The sequence below is a fragment of the Brassica napus genome, chromosome C5 (assembly GCF_020379485.1).
Source record: "Brassica napus cultivar Da-Ae chromosome C5, Da-Ae, whole genome shotgun sequence".
Lineage (NCBI taxonomy): Eukaryota > Viridiplantae > Streptophyta > Magnoliopsida > Brassicales > Brassicaceae > Brassica > Brassica napus.
In genome coordinates, this window is record NC_063448.1 from 56,415,378 (window position 1) to 56,438,934 (window position 23,557).

The window sequence follows — 23,557 nt, forward strand, 5'->3', positions numbered from 1 at the left end:
AGATTCAAAACTCTAGTAAAAGCGAAATTTCAACCCCAACACTTTCCAGTACCCCCCTTTGTTGATAGTTTTATATGGTTGAGTGCTGGTGAAGCGACAGTGAAGTGTGAAAAGAACTTACGGGGGCCATTGATAACATTTCCCCTAATAGCTCTCAAATGCAGTTATATAGGTGGGGTGACGATGAAATTTTGAAAGAGATGATGCAGTCATTGTGACATGTTAAAAGCAGCAAGTGGATAAGTCCAAATATCAAAAAAAAAGAGGAAAATATTCAAACATATTATAAGCTAAAACGGCATCCACATTTATATCAAAGGTTAGGTTAGGTTTGGTTGCGTACTGGCTCGGTCAAGCAACTGAGAAATTGCGAAAACGACTAGTAGTGAATGAATGAGACAATATTATGCGACTAACAGATAAACACTAAGACAAGTCGAAGAGTACAATATAAGAAGAAACAGGCGGTTACAAAGGGTAAATCAACAACGTTGGATCTTCTTTCAGATCAGTCTTATACACCATAATTTGCCTTTCTCTAAATCGGTTAAGAATATTGGTTAAAAACAGACAGTTTCCTTGCGTCACAAGAAAGAGCCTCTAAAGGAAATGAGATATAGCTAAGTAGTTGCACCTTTGGGCATAGGAGACGGAATCTGATGACGATAAGGTGAAGAACCAGCTTGGCCATGAGGACTAGACAGTGTCCTAAGCACAGGTTGTCCGTTTCTCGACCCCAACCCACGACCAGACCCAGACCCAGCTTTCAACCGCTCGGCTTGCATTGTCTGGAAGTAGTAGGAAGAGCTAGCCATGTCTTTGAGAAGCGGGAGTGGCTTAAGGACTTCAACCACTTCACTCATTTTGGGTCTGATCTTGGAGTCACGGCTAAGGCATTGGGCCGCAAGCTGAGTCACTTTCTGAGCTCCTTTGATGGAGAAATGGCCCTCCAGCCTCGGATCAAGTAGCCGGTAGAATCTTCTTCTGTCGAGGAGATGCGGTCTAGCCCATTCAACGAGGTTTTGCTCACCGCTTGGTCGGTTTTTGTCCATGGATCTTCTACCAGTCAGCATTTCGAGTAGAACCACACCGAAACTATACACATCGCTCATCGATGTCAAGTGACCTATAAGCAGTAGTAGTATACAATCATATCAATGCTGCTAATAGAGAAAGGATATATAATGAGAGGAGAGGGTGAATGAAAGACTAACCAGTCATAACATACTCAGGAGCAGCGTAACCATAAGTGCCCATGACTCGAGTAGAGACATGCGTTTTGCCTTCATCAGGAGCATCTTTAGCAAGCCCAAAATCTGATAGTTTGGCATTGTAGTCCTGAGAATATATTGGTAACACGTTTAGAAGCAAGCAAGGACATAGATGCTGAAAAAAAGGAAACATACTGAATCTAGTAAAATGTTGGAGGTTTTGAAATCGCGATATATGACAGGCTTAAGAGCCTCTTCGTGAAGGAAACTGAGACCCTTGGCAGCACCTAATGCAATCCTCATCCGAATCGACCATGGAAGAGGCAACGACCCTTCCAAGTTCCAACACAACAAGTAGGAGAAAGATTTAAAGCTTTACTGTACAAATACCAAGGTTGTAATTGATTTAACACTTACTTCTGAAGAGGTGATTCTCCAAACTTCCTCGAGGCATAAACTCATAAACCAGCAGCCTTTGGTCATCTTCGATACAATAGCCCACCAGTTTAACAAGATTCGGATGCAGAAGATTACCAAGATAGTTAATCTCAGCCTGCAAAAACAGAAACTTAAACCTTTAGTAGTTGTGTGTTTTAAGCTTTCCGCAGTTGAAAAAAGAAAGGATATCTTACAAGCCACTCTTTATGACCCTGAAGACCATCAAGATTTAAGGTTTTAACTGCCACAGTAAGGCCAGTGCCAGGCTTAACAGGAGCAGTTCCGTTCTCCTCGACCCATCCTTTGAAGACACAACCAAACCCGCCTTCACCGAGAAGACTCTCGGGTCTGAAATTTCTAGTAGCTAGCTTGAGATCAAGGAAAGAAAACTGCTTGAGGTGGGAATAGATCTTAAGCTCCTCACTGATCATAGGAGTGGACAAAGAGCTTTCTGCATTGCTAGTTGCGGTTGTAGAAGAAGAAACAGGGCCAGCTGGTTGCTCGTTTGATTTCACAGTTGCTACCGACTTACTCCCCACTGTTAAAACCAAAAAAAAAAAAAAACAAAACCCATTTCACTACTAACTAACTAACTAACTAACTGGTAAGAAAGGATAAAACTTTTTCTTGTATACTATAATGGATCTAACTAAGGACATGATGATAGTTAGATTATATTAATAATATGGATTAGGATGAAAGTAGTTAAGCGCAAATTGATTCTCAAAGTTAGGTAAACCAACTACATTGACACATATGAAGTCTTTTTTTTAGAAAATTCAGAAAAAAATAAAGAAGATTTCATCAGAAAAAGGAAAGTTTTTTATTAGCTCAAAGGCATACGAGTGGTGGTAGAGAGAGTGGGAGATGAGCTATCAACGTCTGTTGTTGAAGGTAGGCAACAAACCATAACCCTAAATTTGACCCAGCACCCATTTGCTTCTTCGCCTTCGCTGTTCCTGACATTGTTCTTCTTCTGCTTCTTCCTCTTCTCGCTCTCGTTGGATTTGTTCGATTTCTCCATTACTTTGACGGAATCTAAACTCATCCGCAGGAAAAAGAAAAGAACTTGACCAGAGCACGAGAGAGAGAGAGAGAGAGAGAGGAAACAAAAGAAAAGAAAAACCCTTTCAAAATCCAAATGAGATTAGAGAGTTCCGAGCTGAGGAGGAAGAAGAAAGGAGAGATTTTTTTGGTGAAGAGAGAAGAAGCAGAATCAGAGAATCACTTTGAAAAATGGATTAAAAAGCAGAGAGAGAGAGAGAGAGAGAGAGAACGGGCAATGCGGGCAAGAGAGATAGAGAGAATGAGCGATTTGGCATGTGTTTGTTTGCTAACTCCTCAACAGTTACAAAACGCTTTTTTCGTATCCCCCCTCCCGTTATATTTTTATTTTTTATTTAAAAAACTATTCAAGGACAATTACTATAATCAAAACTCCTTCACTTCATAATTTTATAATCAAACCAGAAGTTTTTTTTTTGTATTGTGATAACTAATATTTTTATTATTCTTGAATAAGTCATTCAACAATTTACAATTAAACTATCCACTTACTTGACCTATTCAAATTTTGTATTCGGATTCACACTTCTTTTTTGGTCAATCCATTTAATAGTCTAATCTCTTGACATTTTGCCAACAAAAAAAAAGAAGAAAAATCTGTAGACATCTAAGAGAGATGTCTATATATTATTTGGATGTTCTGTGCTTCTTTGGAAGGAAAAAGAAGCTCCTAATAAATCATATTGCTTTTCATTTTCACTTTTTCGATTTAAGTGAAGCTAACCCAGTGGCCAGTGAGAAACAAAGGAAAAAAATGAGATTTGATTTAACACTAGTACATTACGTATAAATTTAGCTTTACTCTTAAATGATAAACTTTTTATTCTCTGATCGGCCAATAATTAGTATTTTATTTCCAACTACTCTAACAACTAACAAGTCATAGACTATAAAACATTGTTGACCTAATAAAAACTCACAACTGCGTAAATATTGTTAATGATTATTCACATTTAACAATCACAAAGGAGAGAATGTTATCAAGTTCTAGAGTACGTCACGGGTGACTCGTTTATGTTTCATGCAAACTACTCATCTGCTAGAGTCACTTTCACAAATACATATACCCAAAAATAAGAATTTACAATCATCTTGGAGAATCGAAATAGCTACACTTTAAGTTTATTTAATAGGGACCTTTGGGAGAAAAAGAAAGCTGAAACCTGTACAATAATAACAAAATCATTAACAAAATTTAGTCGAACGGAAGAGAAAGTATATACTTCTATTCTATGTATCTAATACAGTAATACAAATGAATACATATGAAGGAATACGTATTGAGGTTTTGTTTTTGGATTAACAAAAGGTTTTGGATTTCTGAAGCTCTTATTTCACATTGTTTATTAGTAAAGAAACAACATGCAATAATAACTCTTTTAGTTTATTCTCCTCCAAGTTGGTTGTTTCACATATATTACTCTTATCGTTTGTCAACATCTGCAAGACAAAAAGGAAAACAAAAAACAAAAATCGATGACAAAATTAGATATAAAGAAACTAATTAAACTAGGGTGATGCAGATTTGTCATGTTACGAGACGTAACGAGACTTTTAAGGAAAAAGTATGCCGTGTAGTAAACTTTCATTTTTAGATTCGAAACAAAAATTTGGAAAACAAGAACTCTGCCCATTCATGTCTCAAATGTATCATATACTTTCTTATAAATATTGTTCTCATATGGCAAAATAAAACTTAAAATATTAGCTAGCTAGCTAAGATCTAATTAAATATATATATAAGTCTTAAAAATATATTTGATTTGTTCAAAAAAAAAACATATTAGAAAAGCTTAGAGTAATCAAAGGAGAAGTATAGTACCGAGTGAAGGAGGAACGATGATGACGTGCATTGTTGCGTTATTGGGAGGGAGATGCAACTGAAGAGGACAAAGCTTCGCATCATGCAAAGGGTTTCTAGAGCAAACAATAAGATCTTGGATCCCTGTTTCTTCCTCTAGTTTCTTCTTCAATTCTGTCAACTCGCTTCCATGGAATATCAATGATTTTTCTCCCACTTCGTCGTTATTTATGTTCCCACAATCATCTCTGATCTCGTAATATATCAGTCTTCCTTCGGATTTTGGTGGTAAGCTCACAGTAAATGAATCACCTGACTGGTGATCAAGTATTATATAACATCAACAATATAACCATCTGAAAATGTACTACTAGAGTTGGTATCTATGTATTAGTACCTCCACCCGTGAAAATGCGGAAGAACTATGGGTAGATTCAGCATCATCGTTGATAACTCGAACTTGGAGAACATCAACACTCCACAGGACCCAATCTTGTGTGACTGTACGGCTAGGGATATCGTGTGTAATAGAGTTTCTCCAAGGCGGTAAACCTTTGTTAGCTCTTAGATATTGGCCATACCGACTCTTGAACCGTACGTGTTTGCCATTGTCCGATATTGGTTCCCACTCCGCCGACGAATCCAACTTTGCCCGTAAGGTTTGAAGTACCTTGTTTCACAAGTTATTATCAAATCACACGCAAAAAACCTAATAATGATTTAAAGGATAAATTTCCATTGCGCTTTTTGTTTTGCATTACAGCAAAACATAAACATTCCATTGTGTTTTGCAACTTGAGGTAAATTATTGGGATGCCTTGTCATTCAAGATATCTTTTAAAAAGACCTAATTACATTTTAGGTAATTTATTGCGGGGGAAACAAGAAAACCCCCCCTTGGTAATAATACCTTTTTACCGGTGGCTCCGAGGAGGAAATGATTATTAGAGGCGGTTAGGTATTTGCCGTAACAGCTTTGAAGACGAATGACATTAGACCCAGGAACAATCTCAACGGTCCATCGGGTGTTTTTAGCAGTGCCGCGACGGTTTTGATGAACGGATTCTTGATCTTCGTCGGCGGTTAGGTACTTTCCGTTGTGGCTATGGAGCCGCACAATCGCTGCCTTTCGAAATATCTCCATCCTCCAATCCATTTCACGAAAAGGAGAAACTTATTATGAGACAAAATGGGGATCTAAACAAAAAAACTTTGGTTGATGTTTCGCCACGTTGGCAAATATACTCGAACATCATTTTTCCTTGACGACGGTTTCTTTGGCGCTTACTAACAACACGAAGCTGTACTTTTCAGAACTCGCTTAGACAGAGAATTACATATCTTTATTACAGCTTTGCATCAGATCATTGTCCTTTGGTAAGCTTCCTTATTACCAGTGTAAAATATGAATTACGGTTCACTGGATTCGACATTAATAATTATTCTGTCAACAAATTTTTAATGAACGGCAAAAATACATCATTTTAACGACGGATCCAGCTTTCGGGCACGACTGATCATTATTTGTATTTTTAACTTGAATTATGTTCTATTCTTTAGTACTTAGTTATTCTCCAGATAATCATTTTACTTTAAATTATGTTCAATTCATTAATACTTGGTTATTCTCAAGCTTCTTTGGTCAAATAATTCAACATTTGTAATCGCTCTTATGGAGCAAAAACACTCGTCTTCTGCTCAGAAAATATGAATTCATTCTCACTGATTCGTTAAGAATCTCTGAAGTCTGACATGTGAATTTTTCATAAAATCATCACCGCAGAATACAAGATAAATAAAAAGAAAAGAAAATATTAAAATAAAGTAAATTTCGCAAGAAAGATTTTGAGTGATCAGAGTTTGGTTAAGAAAGTTTTCGGTCACGGTTAATCTGAAACACGGACCAATTTAGTTGCTCATCATATCTCTTTTCTTTCTCTTATGCATAAAACAAGGAATATCAAATTGAGAAGATACACAATCTGACAAGATCAAAGAAGACAAATAATTGGCAAAAGGAAGAGAGAAAAAAATGTTGATAGATCATCAGAGACTTAAATACTAAGAATCATGAAGATCATATTGTTGCAGTATTAGCTCATCATCTGATCTGTTTTTCAATTTATACAAAAAAGAGAGAATTCAAACCAAGAACCGAAGTAAACACTAAACATACTGAAGACGAAACTGAACGGAGAACCCGTTATTGAGTAGTACTTGATGAAACAGAGGAGGGATGGTTCGTATTTAAAGGTCTCTTGCAAGCGGCGACGTCCGTTTTAACGAGGAAGCCCTAGCGATTACTGGGGTCCTATATGGTCTTTCAGAAGGCCCAATTCTAGTAACCATGCATGTAAAAAGAAACCTACTCAACTTTATGTTAAAACGGGTTTTCTTTAGTAAAAGGCCTATTAAGGGATATAACTGTTGTTTAGGAGGCTTAATGTGGCTGGGGAAAAAAATCCGGATTGGAAGAACCGACCCCGAAATCAGGATTCCGAACCCGATTGGACCCGAAATAAATAATCAAATGGGTCCTAAATTGCTATATATGAAGAATCGATACCGAACTCAACTCGGACCGAAAATCGAATTAGCATCTAAAACTATTCGAAAGGTAAATATATATCTAAAATATTAGTTATAATTATATTTATAATAATTTAAATTAAAATGATAAATTAAATATATTAGTTATTTTCAATACTTTGTGTATTTTCAGATAAAATAAGATAGTTTTAATAGAAATACTCAAACAAAACTGTATCTAATGAATATTTTTGATTATTTCTTGGTATATTTGGATAGTTTGGATACAAAATACCCGAACTGAATCGGATAATATGGTTTCAAAAAAAAATCGTATAATATGGTTTCCTGATTCATTGTCTGCCCATGAAACATGATAGCCATTTAAGACCAGAGAAACAAGATGGACATGGGACTTTAAGCAACAGCGAAGCACCACAATACATTGAAACACACAGATACCATTTTGATTAATTATATCATTAGGGTACGCCAAAGATATATAACTAACACAAATGTTTTTGAAGATAATAGTAGTGTAAGCCTTTTATCAGGATAAACAAATCAAGAGGCAAGTGTTTTCACTGCTCTGTAACAGTCTCTTGGTAGCTCATCAGATATCTTTATCCGCCACTAATCTCACCGCATCAAAACATCCTCGCCACTTAATCTAGCGCCGTTAGTATGTATTGATTAGAATTAGCTGTGTGCGTAGTGCACTTGATTTTCTTATATATATGACTTACAGAGATGTGTGAAGAAGGTTTGTGACTAAAGAAATTGATTTGTGTATCAGTTATGTGGAAACTATCAAGGATAGTATGTATTTGTGTATCAATTAGTGAAATAAAATATGAACGAGAATATTAAAAAGAAAGTTTGATTCATTATAAATATATTATTATCATTAATAAATAGATACACAAAACATTAAAAAGGTGAAGCAGCAGAAACATAATTAACATTAAGACGAATGTTTCTGAACATCTTAATAGGGTAAGCTTTGCCAGGAAAGAGAAGCAAGAAGCAAGTATCAGGGATTACTGAAAAGACTGCTCTGCAACAATCTCTTGTTAGCCTTCTGTAATCTTTGCCTGATGCTAATTTCAACGCATCGAAACATCCTGGTATGCTATTTATATTTTCTGTCGGACAATAATTACCAGCTTCTGATTGTAGGAAAACCAATGCCGAGACTATAGGGCTAACACCATAAATATCACGTTGGTTTGCTTTAGTTTCATCATTTAAAACAAAAACAAAAAAGATTCTTCAGAAACAAAAACAAAAAATTGTTTGAAAGGGTTGGATTGTTTGTGGAGTTGAGATCTTCGTTCGGTGAATAAATAGGAAAAATAATTTGTATTAGAGTGTTGTGTGGTGAAGAAAGTTTGACAGTTTTTTTGACCAAATATTATAATATACTCATTCATTCCGTTTCTAAATAAGTGTTACTTTGACATTTTTCACATAGATTAACAAAATGGCAGAAATATATATAAGTTTTTATTAATTATACATCACTGACCAACAATATTTGAGATAAATAACATTATTTATAAAATCAATGGAGATTTCAAATTAATTTTCAGGTGAAAATAAGTATAATTTGCATTGGAATTGTAAAGTGACATTTTTTTGTAACAAGAAAAAAAATTTATAATGACACTTATTATGAAAAATATGGAGTATTATCCCATCTTTGAAGAAATAAAAATCATCCAACTTAAGAAATGAATAAATTAGATATCATATCTCCATTTTTATTCAAAACAAAGCCAATCTTTAAAAAACAAAATCATTCTTATATAATGCCTTTTTTTTTGAACGACTATATAATGCCTATCAAAGAAAGAATATCAGTCATAACTCATATATACTTGATTTACTCAATTACAATAATCACTCCATCGTATATTCTCCTTAATATTTGTATGATGCTCTTATTTATTATTTGCTTCATATAGCTCTACTATATAGAGCTATGTAACTCTCATTATATCAACTAGGGTTTGGCCCGTCCTACGGGCGGGTAAATTTACACTATAATTATTTTACACTAAAATACACTAAAACTATTTTCTACTAAAGTATATTTTAATTTTATAAAATATTTAAAGTTTAGTTTATAATAAATACAATATGTTTTTATTCGAAAACTGAAAATTTTATTAAATTTGGTTGGTTTGACTTGAAAAGACCGCTCAATTTTGTTTGTTAGATACAAAATTATTAAATGAAAAACTAAGAAAAACATAATGACTTTTATTTTTTCTATTTTATTTCTATTGCTATTTGATATAGTTGAAGAAAATCTAAAGTAAGAATAACTAGTATTTTTTATTTCTAAGAATATCAGATTTTTATATTATTACAATAACTATTTTTTTACGATAATAAAACACTCATCTTCAAGCTAAATCAATTGAAAATCAGATGTAATGTGATAAAATTATAAATAATTATATTTTAAAGTAAAGTTTCAATAATATCATCAATAATAATTAGTATATATTTTGTAACAACAAATGATGTTTTGTAATGTATGTTTTCCCTTTATATAAGATATTCGATTTAAAATGAAATTTTCTTTAATTTTTAGTGTTTTACTAATTATGTTTTGTAAATTATTTTGGCATTTGTTGAATTTTTTTATAATTAATTATTTATTGGAAATGTTGTTCATGCTATTTGAAAATACTTTTTATAAATAGTGTTATAAATTAATAAAATATTATATTTCTAGTAGAATTTTGCTTTAGTTTCATACCCTATTATAGAAAATAATTTGTTTCGAATGAGTTAGAGTGAACCAAACGTAATTTAACCAAATAAATTAAATGTAGAGTAACCATTAATAATCTGTAAATTAAAAAAATCAATTAATCTTTTCAGCGGCGGAAGTATTGAATGAAAGTATATAATTCCTATCTAATCAAATATCTCATTTTCTGTTTCCACATAGTAAATCATATATAGTTACATAACTAAATTGAACATAACAATATGTTAGGTTTATATTTCAGCCCAAAACAATCAAATAATATATCATCAATCAAATAATTATACACACCAAAACTGCAAACGGTCATGTATATACTTTTAATTTACACAAATCATAATTGATTTTTGTACTCTTATACATTTACTTTTGAATAAATTGGTACTTTGATTTTTTTTTTATTATACTTCTTTTCTTGATTTAGATATTGTGAAAGAATAAATAAATGACTCAACGTAATAGAGTAAACATCTTTAATTAGATACACAATATAAAAGTTTGTTACTGTTATATTTTTTCTATGTTTGCTTATTTTTTTGTTGTACATCATGTTTTCTTATTTTATGATCAAGTTATTATCCATGTATAAAAAATATATTTTATTAATTTGGATATAAGAATTTTTAAAGATTACATAGCAAAGTTGTGTATAATATACGCTTGCATGGAAGCGTGTCCAAAGTTATTCCTTTTGATATACAGTGTATATCTTTGAAGAGAAAGTAAAGAAGAAGATGAAGAGATTGACTGCTTTGATAGCCAGCACCGGATGTGCTTTTATGGGTTTATGTGATTTTGCGTTGAGTCAAGAATATGAGTAGGAGTTTATATAGGGTGAAAAACTGAGGGAGTCGGAGCCGCTTCCATGTCTTACGATCGATACATCCTTCTTGGGAAAGCAATGGCCTTTTGGTAGAGTAGAGGATTAGGGTTACGGGAATGAGGTAGTAGGAGAATTAAGGTTGGGCCGGAACGGGACAAGGTTGGGCCAGAACTTCAAATTGGTTTGAGATCCAGCCCGTAGTGACATGGCAAAATGATTGGTGGGGAATATTTATGTTCATGTAGCACCTTTTAGAAACTCTTAAAATAGTCCATTTTATATAGTAGTGATGATACAAACAAGTCAGGGGCAGATCAAGTGTTTCCTTGAGGAGACTTGAAGATGCTTTTGGTTAATACTTGATAGAAAGGCCAAGGAGACTTGATTATTAATTTCTTTATTTGTTTATCCAATTTAAAAATATAGAAAAATATAGAAAAGCAAAAGATAGTGGAAAAAGAAAAGGATCGTGGGTTGTAGATTGTGTTTGAAAAATTGTTATGAGTTGTCACTTATCTTGCTTAACTGATTTTCTTTTAAAAAACATTGAAATATTTTTCCGCAAAATGACTTGTGATTTAGTATATAAAGAATATGACTTACAGAGATGTGCGAAGAAGGTTCGTGACTAAAAAAATTGATTTGTGTATCAGTTATGTGGATACTATCAAGGATAGTATATTAGTATGTATTTGTGTATCAATTAGTGATATAAAATATGAATGAGAAAATAGAAAAGGAAAGTTCGATTCATTTTAATTATATTATTATCATTAATAGATACATAAAACATTAGAAAGGTGAAGCAGCAGAAACATAATTAACATTAAGACAAATGTCTCTGAATATCTTAATAGGGTAAGCTTTGCCAGGAAAGAGAAGCAAGTAGCAAGTATCAGAGCTTACTGAAAAGACTGCTCTGCAACAAGCTCTTGTTAGCTTACTGATATCTTTGCCTGTTGCTAATTTCAACGCATCGAAACATCCTGGTATGCTATTTATATTTTCCAGCGGACAATAATTACCAGCTTGTGATTGTAGGAAAACCAATGCCGAGACTAGGGCTAACACCATAAACATTACGTTGGTTTGCTGCAAACCAACGTAACTTGCTTTAGTTTCATCATTTAAAAAAAAAGATTCTTCAGAAAACAAAAACAAAAAATTGTTTGAAAGGGTTGGATTGTGTGTGGAGTTGAGATCTTCGTTACGGTGAATAAATAGTAAAAATAATTTGTATTAGAGTGTTGCGTGGTGAAGAAAGTTTGACCCTTTTGGAAAGTTTGAAAAACTTTTGTTTGACCAAATATTATAATATATTATCCCATCTTTGAAGAAATAAAATTCAACCAACTTAAGAAATGAATAAAGTAGATATCATGTCATGTTTCAGAAAAAATCATTCTATGTAGATATCATAGTGTAGGAAGAAAGTAGAAATGAATATCATTCTATGTAGATAATTAGATATCATTCTAAGTAGAAATGAAATAAAAAAAATCATTCTATGTAGATATCATGTTTCAAAAAAAAAAAAGTAGAAATGAATAAAGTAGATATCATGTTTCAAAAAAAAATATATTCTCCATTTTTATTCAAAAGAAAAGCATTCTTCAAAAGAAAAAAAAAATCATCCTTATATAATGCCTATCAAAGAAAGAGTATCAGTCATAACTAATGATTTACTCAATCACAATAATCACTCCATCATATTTTATCCTTAGTAATTGTATGATCCTCTCATTTATTATTTGATTCATATATAGCTATACTATATAAAGCTATGTAACTCTCATCGTATCAATAATACAATTCATATATTTCTCATAAGTTAATAATGCCTACTATATACTACTGTTAATCGTCTAGGAAATTCGAGGTTCACTTTTGTATGTTAGTACACTCGCGTTTTAATAAAACAGAAACAATATTAATGTGGAGACATTATCTTCAGCTTCGAAGAAACTATAAATTGAACAAATATTTGTTTTCTTAATGGGGGGCATCTTGAAGCTTGAGCTTAGATCAGTATCCGAGCAATCTAACGCATCGAAACATCTGAATGAGTCATGAAAGTTTTGACCTATGAAACATTTGAATATTAAGAGATTCACAATCAAATGTGCTATCATTAGACGATCCTTTTTGCATAGTTTACTTGCGACAGAAGGTGCAAAGTCAAAGAAAAACATAAATAAATGCTTTGTAGAACCTGAAAAAATCTAATGATGCCAAACCAAATATAGGAATAAACATTTATAATAAGTTCAGGAGAGTACGAATTCGAATCTAGATCGATGGACGGAGCTACTAGTCCACTAGACAAAGTCACTGGGGCAAAAAAAATTACATGGATTATTTTTTGTTGGGTGACTTTTATTAACAAATAACAACAATACGTTGATTCTTGATTAAGGAAAGACTAGAAACCTATGATGTTCTGTGAGTTTATGTGCTCTCATCATGTACCCAGTGAAAACAATCTACCTTTGGGGGCGCACAGTAATGTTTTATTTGCGATCAAGCTCTGCAAACCATTTGTTCCATGCCTCCGTGTAATGCCCAAGAAGACCAGTTACATCTGTTTTAACCACAACAATTAAATATAACGGAATCAAGAATGCAGGATTATTATTTTTTTAACATGCTTCTCTAACTGTGGTTGTTACCTTGATTGCAATACTGAGGTTTGTATGTAGAAGAAAGGGCCTCGAGATCTTGCAGCCTTCCGCTATTACTGGTTCCAGCATTGTTGTTGTTGTTGTTCTTAGATGCAGCTGTTGGTGAGAATGGGCCAAACACATAGCTCTTTGCAGCTGGTTTCTTTTCCTCCTCGTCATGTTTCTTATATCCGTTTTGTACGTAGTTTGATGAACAATCTGTTTTGTTTCTCTTTGTACTGAAGTTGGTGATCTCTGTTCCAAAGACCCGCTTCTTCGATTCATTGGGGGAGTTAAACAAGATTGATCCTTTTTCGGTTAAGCTTTTGGACCCCAACCACTTATAAGCTGGTTTCCTAGTTCCTGGTATATGAGTCTGTGGTCAAAGCAACAAAAGAGAGAGAGAGTCAAAGATGAAACACTGGAAATTAGAAATTGCAGGGTAAAATGTATTTGGTCAAAGAGCAAAACACTTTACCTTCTCGATTAACTCCATGGAGGATAACACATTTGCAATGTCGTAAAGCCGCCTAACTTTAGCTGTTTGATCATGTTCAGATATTGGTGGTTGGTTCATGGTAGTATGAACTATTTATGCAATAACCAGAGCTGAGAAAAGATAAGGAAAGAGAGAGTTTACTTCTCATATGCATTGGATCTTGAGAGTCGCTCAGCAAGGCTTTGGCAGCACTATCCAGTGTGATGAGATCATCCTAAAGTGAAAGCAGCAGAGAGGGTTATAAGACAATTTCACAAAGTGTGTGAAAGAAGAGAGGTGGGTAGTGGAATAAATAACTCACATGAGAGCAAAGAAACATCTTAACAAAGTTCTGGGAGAGTAGCCAGAGAGAACTCTCCTTCTTGTGTTCTGAAAAGAAGATAATAATAAAGTGAGCTCTTTTAACACAGATCTTATCCTCGGAAAATTTTATCAAATGCCAATAGTGAAGAGCAATAACAAGACATGTTGGTTTTTATCAGCTAGGAAAGAAGATGTATTTATTGATTCCAACAACATAAAAAAGGAAAAAAGGAGTAGAAAGAGAAGAGATACCCAATTTAGAGAGTGAGGAGTTGTCTTGATCATCAGGAGTTAAACATAAAGACTCTTCACTTTCATCATCAAGTGAAACCTATCACAGAGAATTGTGTTAGATCAAAACTAAAGGGGGGGCATGGAACCCTTGTTAATGACCACTCAAAGATAATCAACAACCACTTAGAGAATCTACTAAAAGAATCAACAATGTAGAATCTGCAAAATGTGATGCTTTGTATACCTTGTCTGAGTTGCTGCAGATACTTGAGGTACCAAAACCCTCTCTCAAACCTTCTTCCTGTAATCAAAAGCAAAGATGAAAAAAACATTCTCTCTGAAAACAGACAGCAATGAGAAGAGCTATGTGAAGTGTACCTTGAGCTGATGAAGAGAACGAGGAATGTGTAGAAAACCATTCCAAGAGTAAAGATTCTTGCCTTTTCTAGACACAACCTGAGTGAGAGACATAGGGAATCTCAGCTCCTCAGACACAGAGAGTGAAATGAGCTAACTCTTTTTGTGAAGAAGAAAGTGAGTGAGTGAGTGAGAGTGTACCTCAATGCTCTCCAGTATATTGACCACATCATAGATACGCCGTCGTTCAACTCCTGCCACAAAAACAATTGTTCTTATGGAATCCCACCCAATAAATAAAAAAGGCTTTTAAGATCTCAAAGAATTTCTGAATCTCTCACCTAATTTGGCAGCCGCCTCATCGATGCCAAACAAATCAACATCGTCTCGATTATATATCCTCACGAAACTGGATTGATTATTATACAATAAAAGTTACAAAGAAACCCAATCTGGTGGAAACAAATTATCGAGAGAGGGAGAGATGTAAAAATACTTGGAGACGAGAACGCCTAGAGATTTCTCCTTGCGGCTATACGATTGGAGAGCGAGAGCATCCACATCTTGAGACGACACTATCCATGGCATTTTCTCCATCTGGAGATTTTAGATCTCTTTCTCAGAGCTTTTGGCGTGACTTTTTTACCCAAAGCAGCAGGAGGAGGCGGGGGAAAGGAGTTTTCGAATTATGTAATCTAGCGCTTCTTATGCCATCTGTTGAATGACCAAAACACCCCCCTTCCCTCCTCCTCCTCCTTTTTAACTCTTCTAGAAACACACATCAATGCTGAATAGTACTAACTACCTAACATTGTAAATGGCCGCAGACATTCAGCGCCACCGCCAAAATCAAATTAATTTCTTTCAATTATTGTGAATGCTTACAAACAAACAAAAAAATCTGAAAAAAATTTATGAAAACACAATCATTTTGGTGTCTGATAATAAAATACTACATAACACATGTTTTTACGAGAAACGCAAAGAGAGAAAGCAAGTATCTAGAGAATGGTAAGAAACAAAAAATGTATAAAGCAACCACATTTGATACTTACTACAACAAAATAAATGACAATCAAACAAACAGGAACAAGAATCTAAGTCTCAACGACGGTCACTTGTTCCCACTCTCCATCCACAGCCTCTTTCCACACCGTTACGTTATTGTTCCCATCCGACACCGCCAGCAAGTTACCCGTCAACGACCACGTCACCCTCCACACCGGCGTCTTGAAATCTTTCAATACCTTCCCTTCCCACTGCTCTCCTTCTTTCCCCACCGTCCATATGATCACACTCCCATCTTCCGACCCGCTCGCTATCGTCGACTTCGGCAGACCCAAGTTCGGTGCCCACGCCACGTCACGCACCCAGTCCTTGTGCTTGTGAAGCGCCGGGAAACAGTCCATCTTCCACGACCCGTTTGCAAATTTCCACACCTTCACCGTACTATCACACCCTCCCGACGCTAACTTGTATACCGGCTCGTGCATACCGGAGCTAACGAGCGCCCCTGGCTCCGTCGCTGGTGCCCACGAGACCGAAGTGACTCCGACCGGGTGAGCTTGGTCTATCTTCGTCGTGTCCCAACCTCCATCGGCTCTAGCCGAGAAGACGGAGATGTTTCCGTCGGATGCGCCGCAAGCTAAGGAGAGACCGAGCTCGTGAGGAGCCCAAGCGATGGAGTTGACTGATACTTTGTGGTCTGTGAAGACGTGAGACTGCGTCCATTGGTTTTGGTTTCCTTCTTTCCATATTATGATTTGCCCATCGTATGAGCACGAAGCGAGGAGCGAATCGTACTTCGGGTGGGCCCAGGCGACTTGCCAGACGGGACCTCGGTGGCCGGTTAAGGTAGCTAGCTGCTGAGACCCGCCGCTGTTGCTCACTCCGGTTATCTTGATGGTGCCGTCTGATGAGGCAGTTGCTATTCGCTTTCCATAGTAATCCATGACGACATCGTGGACAATGTCGCTGTGACCCGTCTCGATCTTCTGGGGAGGCATGTTTCCCTGCTAAAATGTGGATTAATTAAGAAAATTTTCAACAAAATAACATAAAAATCAGACTAAACATCTTAAAATTTCATATGATAGAAATACAACTATGAAATTGAAATCAAATAGGGAACACAAGCCACTCCGATCAGATATGATACAAACACACACACCTTACTAAGCACAACCGAGGCATGTTTCATCAATAAGTCATAGACAGGGCTTAAAGCATGAATCGATCTACCAACACAATCACCATAATAGACCATTCAACATCTCAATGACTGAATCATACAATAAAGTTCCAGAAAATTGGTAACAAAATCAGCAAAGAGAAGTCGATGTTGTAAAAATTCATTCATGAGACAAGCTGTGGATCTAAATCTAGCGAATCCTAAGGATAATCATCGGAAGCTCAAGCTGAAACGAGCACAGATACAAGGGATGAGTGAATCAAAGGAAGAGAGATACGAACCTCGTTACCAAGTTTTTATTCTTTGTCCAAAACTCTCAGATCTGCCAAAGGAGAGCGAGCGAGCGAGATGGGAGAGAATGAAGCGGAAAGTAAATCGTAGAGCCTACTACTGTTTCCCTTATTACCGATTCTACCCCTGCTTGTTGAAATGACAATACTACCACCACATCTTACTTGTATTTACGGAACTGCTGCTCTCGTCACACGATCTTTCGTTTCGATCGGTCGTACCAGCACCGGTCTCTTCCCGGTTATCTCGAATCCCAAAATATGACACTGTTTTCGATTCCATCTGCTGATCAAGAGCTAGTTATTAGTTATCTTGGTTGGAGTATCTGAATGACACCATTGGGGTTTAGGCGTCAGTGTTGCGACTTGGGAGACAATAGCGTCAAATCAATACATTCGACTGCCCATCTTATTTGAATCCTCGAAAGCCAATACTATTATTACCTGCTACTTTATTTACCCTGCAATAATAAACAAAACAAAATTTTGAAAGTAAATAGGTTAATAAATAAAGTTATTATGGTCATATTCTAATATTCGTTAAAAATTGTGATATGGTGTGCAGAATGGATCAAACTTAATTCCCAAAGATTTCCTAGCTAGCTATCTCATTATTGATTGGAGATGATCCACCCCATTTTATTTTATTTTATTAGAATTAGATATAGAAGAAAGAAACCTAGTATATGCGTATGTCGACATTAGTGCATTTGAGATAGAGACATATATAAGTCCAAATTATATGGTTAAAAACTAAGAAAGTTGGTCTTACACTACCAAGGTCTTTTAATGTATTCTTCAAAACTTTTTATCTTGAGACAGGCATCGTATAGCAATTTAGCAGAAAACGTCTGACGAAACCAAACATTCACATATATGATAATACGTAGTATAATCAAGAGTCCATTTGATATGGTTAAAAAAAAGAAAAAAAAAAAGTATAACGGTTTAACAAAGTATTGTTTTAGTCATATTTAAATACTTACTTGGAGACTATAATGTTGTGTAGACAGGCACCATAAGAATACTATATTATATATCTTTAAATGTTAGTGAATAACACAAGCATTAAACTATATATTATATATGCCAGTGATAATTAATTTGGTAGCACCAATCCAATAGAACCTTATAACTGTTATATCACATTGATATATAAAAATACAAATTTGTAAGTGCAGGTGTAGTCACCTTAGAGCAGGATTAATGCATGAGCTAAGAAGAGGGTTTAGGGGTGGGTTCCACTACAAAAGGAGAAGAAGCTATGCCAAAGACGCCAGATTTGGCGTCAGCTGTTTTGTGGGTCTCGCTGACACGTGGCGACTCGCGATTGGTTCGTTTTAATTTTTTTTTTTAAATCAGAGAAAAGACTAAAAAAAAAAATTAAGCACCCAAGGGTTAATGGTGCTTCTCGTGAAAGAAACATGGGCTCGTTAAGTGCGAGTTTACGTAGCATGTAGGTAAGGATTAGGAACGCGCGCAAAGATTACGTTTATAATTTTAAACAGCAACTTCTTGAGGTTTAGTTATTTTTTATTATTATTTGTTTGCAGCTGGTTTTGATCGCTTTCGGACTGCAGTTGAGAATATTTGTTTTTATTCTATCGTCTTTAGCTCCGCTTATGAATTGCACCCAAAAAAAACTCCGCTTATGAAGTAAAGCTTCTATTCATGAATTGATGTTTTCCCATGTAGATACAGTGCTATATGTTCCCCTTTCTCCTGTGTAGTCCAAAATGATATCCATCTCACTAAACCACCATAGGTGGGGTACGCTATACACCATATACTGCGATTCATATTCTTGTAATCAGTGGTTACGTTATTTACTGAAAATATACTTTAAATTTCGATTAGAGTTTTATTTATACATAGTATGATTTACAACTTTCAGATATATTTTATATCACTGTTGTTTGAAATTATTTATTCTTTTTTGGTGTAAATGTTAAGATTTAGACCAAGTTTTTCAGTTTTTTTTGAATTGTGGCAAGTCACTTGTTACAATAAGAAGAGAAGGAACAAAGACAAAAGAGCAAGAACTTACAATCCAGAAGGTAACAAAGAATATGATATCGAAAGCTGAATGTATAGTCAGATGATCTATTTATCATCTAATAAATAATCTTTTAAGTTAATACGAACTTATTAAAATAAACAGTTACGGTGTCTAGAATAATTTTCTAAAACTCACAAATTCAATATATTTGTCAGTATCTACATCATAACTTCATAGTGAGTTTTCTGGTTGTTAAGCAGTCATGTTGTCTACAAACTAGTGATATATGTTTTCTCATCAACAGTCTTAACTTTGTTGCAACTATTTATTTATTTTAAATCGTTCATTAACTTACAAACACGAACGTACATTTACATCTCAATAGCTTTCGCAAGTCACGTGCTCAACGAATCGTAAGCACGTGTTTCTCCCAGGTTCTCAACAATGGAGCCTATACATAGTTTCCATTATACTTTTGATATAACATGATTAACCCGGGGTTCTTAGGACAGGGTTCCACTCTAAGAACCCTACTCAGAACTCCGAGTTAATTATGGTCTAAGTTTTTAGTTATATAAAAAGCGCTTTATTTAATTAATACGACATTCAATCTACACGAACATATGCTAGTATATCATGGTAACTAGATTAAGATCCGCACCTTGCGCGGGATAAAAATTATATATAAAAATTATTTTATGTATTATATGTTCTTAAATATTATGAAATAATAAATATATATTAAATAATTAAAAGTCAGTAACTATTACATATATAATAAAATTGGTGCGAACGTATAAATCAATTTTATTAATACAATCAATTTTTTTTACAAATTTGATAGGATATGTAATTAAATTTAAATGATATTAACATACATAGTATATTTTTAATATTAATGTCTATTTTTTTTTAATGGTGTTTTCTACTCATATGTTTTTTTTGATCATGTGTATCTTTAATAGCAAAAACTTTAAATTACTGATAACAAAATTTTCATTGTGAGACTAATAATTTTAGTAATTGATAATTTAAAAAAATTATCAATGTTAGTTCAAAACTTTTATCAAAAAAATTATTCAAAGTAAATTTTGAAACTAAAATATTTATTTATTCAATATGGTTTATAGTTTAATTTAGAATGATATATATATACATATATATTTTAAATCTTAATGATTAATTAAATTAGACTTTTACTTATATGATTTTGTAATCATTTGTATTTTGTCATAACAAAAATTTTAAACCATGGATCGCAAAATTTGAATGTGAGACTTTTAACAATTTTAGTAATTTATAGTCATTTTTTAAAATTCAAAATATAAAATATACAGAAAAATCTAAATTTTTATAATATGGTTATTTTGTTTTTTTAAAGTTATTTTAATAGTTTTAAATTAAACAAATTTGATAAGATACATTTTTTTATCAGATCTTTTTTATTCAAAATCATTAATTGTCATATATACTTTACTCACATTAGGCAATTCCGTAATCTTTATTTAAGGAAATAATAATTGACATTAATAATGAATTTATGGTTAGTTTAATAAAAAATTTATTATATAATTAGATGGACCAACATATTTCTCTAGTAATTCTAAGAATCATCCTAGTGATGACATGTGGTTACAAAAAGAAGTTGTAATGTTTCACAAATAATATATAGGGGATATTTTGTATATTGTAAGAGTTTTCAATCTAAATGATATGATCTGCATAAACCACTTAACACAGAAACAAAGCTAGTTTTTGTTTACTTGTTCTAGTTTTGTTTTGTAAAAAGCTAATACATGTAATCATAAATGTTAACGAAGATAATCATATTGAATAATCTATGTATTTAACAAGTATAGATAACTTATATATAAAACCCCAAATTGAGCCTGACTGCACTCTTCAGTGGTATTTTGTAATATTATAATTTATAAAAATAAAACTATTGGACGATGAATCATCTTCACTTTCTGTGTCTTCAGCATTATTGGGCCATGTTAATGAAAAACATTTACGTACAAACAATATTTTTCAATAACCTTATAGAATAATCAATGATTTGTTTGTGAAAAAAAAAGATGAAAAAGAAAAGGATCCAGTGGAATATCGGGAAGTGACGTAGATAAATCCACGTCGACAAAGACATGATCCACGTGGCAATATACACATCAGAGAAGAGAGAAGATTGATGCACGGAAGCTGCTCTTTAACAATTTGGTGCGAGTCGCCATACTGTGGCACTCAGGACACCACCTTTCTCCAAAGGCAAACCCTAAAGTTGATTCTATCATTCTTTTTCTCAAGAAAAGCTTTTGCTTTTTCAACCATTATCGCATTATTGATATCTAATAGAAATTTATCATCGAAAATAACACTTATCATAGCCAAAAATCTGTAGTAAGTAACTTCGTACTTAACTGAAATTTTATCTTATATATGTAGTGTAAAGTCTCCAAACATTCCGGACATATGGCTCTAAAAACCATGCGTACCATATTAGAGTTTTGATCTTATAACCAATAAAGCTTGTTTCCATCAATTGCGAATCATAGTTCACTGTGCCTCTGTATCATCGAGCGTTGAAACAAGTCTCGATCGGTATAATGCGTTTTCTTTAGACCATTTGTTATATCTAATCCCTCATCTAGCTCTGGCAACGAAGAACTCCAATCTAATGGCGATTGGCAGATGACCAATCACCATCAACGTTGCATCTCTGCAAATGTTTGTAGATTAGATTTAATCTCAAAAGACAAATACATATATATAATTCCCACAAAGTCAGTCAATGAAGCTAAAAAGTTGTGTAAAAAATGGACAAAAGTATAGAACACTTTTAATCTTTGTTTTTTTTTTCCACGATCGCTTTTAATTTATCTCACTTTTTGACGTAATTTAGACATGTAAGACATCGCAAGTGATACCAACGTCATACTACAATCAACTTCACAATTATACAACGTACTCTTTATCTTATTTATAACATTCCTTGGATTAAGAAGCCACAAGTGTATAGATGCATCCGCTGTAATACATGACACTTGGCATGTTGAGAGAACACGTGTTTCGTTCATGTATTCGCTATTCATTATACGTGCCACATGAGACCTACCTAACGACACACTTATTGTATGTAGTATATTCTTAGTGATACCTTAGTTAGAAAAATCAAAGTTTGTCTGGGGCTTTTTATCTAAAATAAATTTAATATGCGTCGCTCCGCAATAAATTAGCTCAAACACTAGACTAAGCAAATACTAATCACGAAAATGAAATTTCACATACAAACCTTCCGTTCCAGATGTTTTTGATAAAACTAACAATACGTGAAATGAAAATTATATAAATTAGAAACACATAAATAAAATATCAAGTTGAAAAAGGAAACATTAGCACACAAAAGATGAACCTTATATATATATATATTTTTTTTTCGGAGCACAAACTTTAGAATTTTAACTAAACTTTTGAACGGATCTTTTTTTTTCTTTGTCTACATCCATTAAAATTTTCTTCGTTTATTACTGGTTATATTTGTCTACATCCATTAAAACTTTCAAATTAATGTAAGCATTTGGTGTAAAAATACACAAAAATGCATAAATAGAAAAGAAAACTGCGAGTGTTTCAAAAGAAAAAAAAAAGTGTTTCAAAAGAAAAGAAAACTGCGATATATTGGAAAATGAAATGTATAGAAACAAGTTTTAATAAAAGAAATACAAAGTAAAACATAAAAAGACGTAAAATCTACATATGGAACCGATAGGCCTAATAAAAATGAAAGGAAAATAACTTTGTTGTTTCTTTTTCGAATCAGTATATACGTAAAAGGATGAAATATAGTAAAAAGTAGATGATAGATCCATTTATAGTGATTACATACCGCATGGTGTTGCATAATTTTGACATATTGATGTATAGCATCCTCATGGCCAGAAAAAAAAAGAATCATTCACATTTCCTTTTGGTATTTACGTGATTCACTCTATACCTATCTATCTATCTATATATATAAAGAAATGTTCGTCTCTCTCCCGTAAAGCCACGTCATCAAGTCGTGCATTATGGGAGTGATACGTGTTCCATTTTATATTTAGAGCCAAAATAAATAAATGCAGTCAGGGGTAATCGAACCCAGTACCTCTAGCACTGGTAATTTCTCTTAGAACCACTAAGCTTAAGTCACTTTTCATAAATATGTGGCCGCGAAAATACTTATTATCGTGTCGGCTGGAAGCTCATGCTTCTTCTGCTTGTGGCCAGGGCCGACACTGAACTGACGTCAAGATGAAGATCGTGAAGTTAAAAACTTTGCTCCAAACAGTTTTGCAATGTTTCCAACTTTTATAACTTGATGCATATAATATATATCAAA

The 23,557-nt window shown here is 33.8% G+C and overlaps 4 protein-coding genes, 1 non-coding gene and 1 pseudogene across 8 annotated transcripts; all 6 read right to left on the minus strand.

Moving 5' to 3' along the window:
- Positions 1-427: 427 nt before the first annotated feature.
- LOC125587598 (serine/threonine-protein kinase PBL35-like) lies at positions 428-2,990 on the minus strand. Its single transcript, XM_048758369.1, has 6 exons — positions 2,493-2,990; positions 1,844-2,187; positions 1,629-1,764; positions 1,407-1,543; positions 1,215-1,338; positions 428-1,126 (listed from the first exon to the last, which is right to left on the minus strand). Exons 1-6 carry the CDS (start codon positions 2,695-2,697, stop codon positions 621-623), a joined length of 1,452 nt encoding a protein of 483 aa, XP_048614326.1. The 5' UTR covers positions 2,698-2,990; the 3' UTR covers positions 428-620.
- Positions 2,991-4,470: 1,480 nt separating this feature from the next.
- Positions 4,471-5,659, minus strand: LOC125587599. Its single transcript, XM_048758370.1, has 3 exons — positions 5,426-5,659; positions 4,913-5,185; positions 4,471-4,831 (listed from the first exon to the last, which is right to left on the minus strand). Exons 1-3 carry the CDS (start codon positions 5,657-5,659, stop codon positions 4,517-4,519), a joined length of 822 nt encoding a protein of 273 aa, XP_048614327.1. The 3' UTR covers positions 4,471-4,516.
- Positions 5,660-6,206: 547 nt separating this feature from the next.
- LOC125588192 lies at positions 6,207-6,301 on the minus strand. The gene has a single exon (XR_007324585.1). It is a non-coding gene; the product is annotated as a small nucleolar RNA R64/Z200 family (small nucleolar RNA).
- Positions 6,302-6,556: 255 nt separating this feature from the next.
- LOC125588187 lies at positions 6,557-6,626 on the minus strand (annotated as a pseudogene).
- A 6,252-nt stretch (positions 6,627-12,878) lies between these two features.
- Positions 12,879-15,379, minus strand: LOC106379295 (E2F transcription factor-like E2FF). The gene is made up of 11 exons (XM_013819295.3): positions 15,199-15,379; positions 15,044-15,111; positions 14,904-14,956; positions 14,724-14,801; positions 14,590-14,646; positions 14,364-14,442; positions 14,110-14,177; positions 13,950-14,022; positions 13,788-13,849; positions 13,319-13,685; positions 12,879-13,230 (listed from the first exon to the last, which is right to left on the minus strand). The coding sequence occupies exons 1-11, from the start codon at positions 15,297-15,299 to the stop codon at positions 13,160-13,162; spliced, it is 1,077 nt and encodes a 358-aa protein (XP_013674749.2). The 5' UTR covers positions 15,300-15,379; the 3' UTR covers positions 12,879-13,159.
- Positions 15,380-15,600: 221 nt separating this feature from the next.
- Positions 15,601-17,342, minus strand: LOC125575567 (protein transport protein SEC13 homolog A). Of its 4 annotated transcripts, none has more exons than XM_048758371.1 (2): positions 17,175-17,342; positions 15,601-16,714 (listed from the first exon to the last, which is right to left on the minus strand). In XM_048758371.1, exon 2 carries the CDS (start codon positions 16,706-16,708, stop codon positions 15,800-15,802), a length of 909 nt encoding a protein of 302 aa, XP_048614328.1. In that variant the 5' UTR covers positions 16,709-16,714; positions 17,175-17,342; the 3' UTR covers positions 15,601-15,799. The 4 variants fall into 4 exon arrangements, with proteins under 4 accessions (XP_048614328.1, XP_048614330.1, XP_048614329.1 ...); XM_048758373.1 differs by having other exon boundaries at positions 15,601-16,717; positions 17,175-17,313; XM_048758372.1 differs by having other exon boundaries at positions 17,183-17,292.
- Positions 17,343-23,557: the final 6,215 nt, after the last annotated feature.

Coding starts and splice junctions, on each gene's coding strand:
- LOC125587598 (XM_048758369.1), bottom strand. CDS start 2,697: ATGAGTTTAGATTCCGTCAAAGTAATGGAGAAATCGAACAAATCCAAC. Junction 2,188..2,492: donor CACTCTCTCTACCACCACTC/GTATGCCTTTGA, acceptor TGGTTTTAACAG/TGGGGAGTAAGTCGGTAGCA. Junction 1,339..1,406: donor CCAACATTTTACTAGATTCA/GTATGTTTCCTT, acceptor ATATATTCTCAG/GACTACAATGCCAAACTATC.
- LOC106379295 (XM_013819295.3), bottom strand. CDS start 15,299: ATGGAGAAAATGCCATGGATAGTGTCGTCTCAAGATGTGGATGCTCTC. Junction 13,850..13,949: donor AGATCCAATGCATATGAGAA/GTAAACTCTCTC, acceptor ATGATCAAACAG/CTAAAGTTAGGCGGCTTTAC. Junction 13,231..13,318: donor ACCTCAGTATTGCAATCAAG/GTAACAACCACA, acceptor TGGTTAAAACAG/ATGTAACTGGTCTTCTTGGG.
- LOC125575567 (XM_048758371.1), bottom strand. CDS start 16,708: ATGCCTCCCCAGAAGATCGAGACGGGTCACAGCGACATTGTCCACGAT.
- LOC125587599 (XM_048758370.1), bottom strand. CDS start 5,659: ATGGAGATATTTCGAAAGGCAGCGATTGTGCGGCTCCATAGCCACAAC. Junction 5,186..5,425: donor TCGGAGCCACCGGTAAAAAG/GTATTATTACCA, acceptor TTGTGAAACAAG/GTACTTCAAACCTTACGGGC. Junction 4,832..4,912: donor CCGCATTTTCACGGGTGGAG/GTACTAATACAT, acceptor CTTGATCACCAG/TCAGGTGATTCATTTACTGT.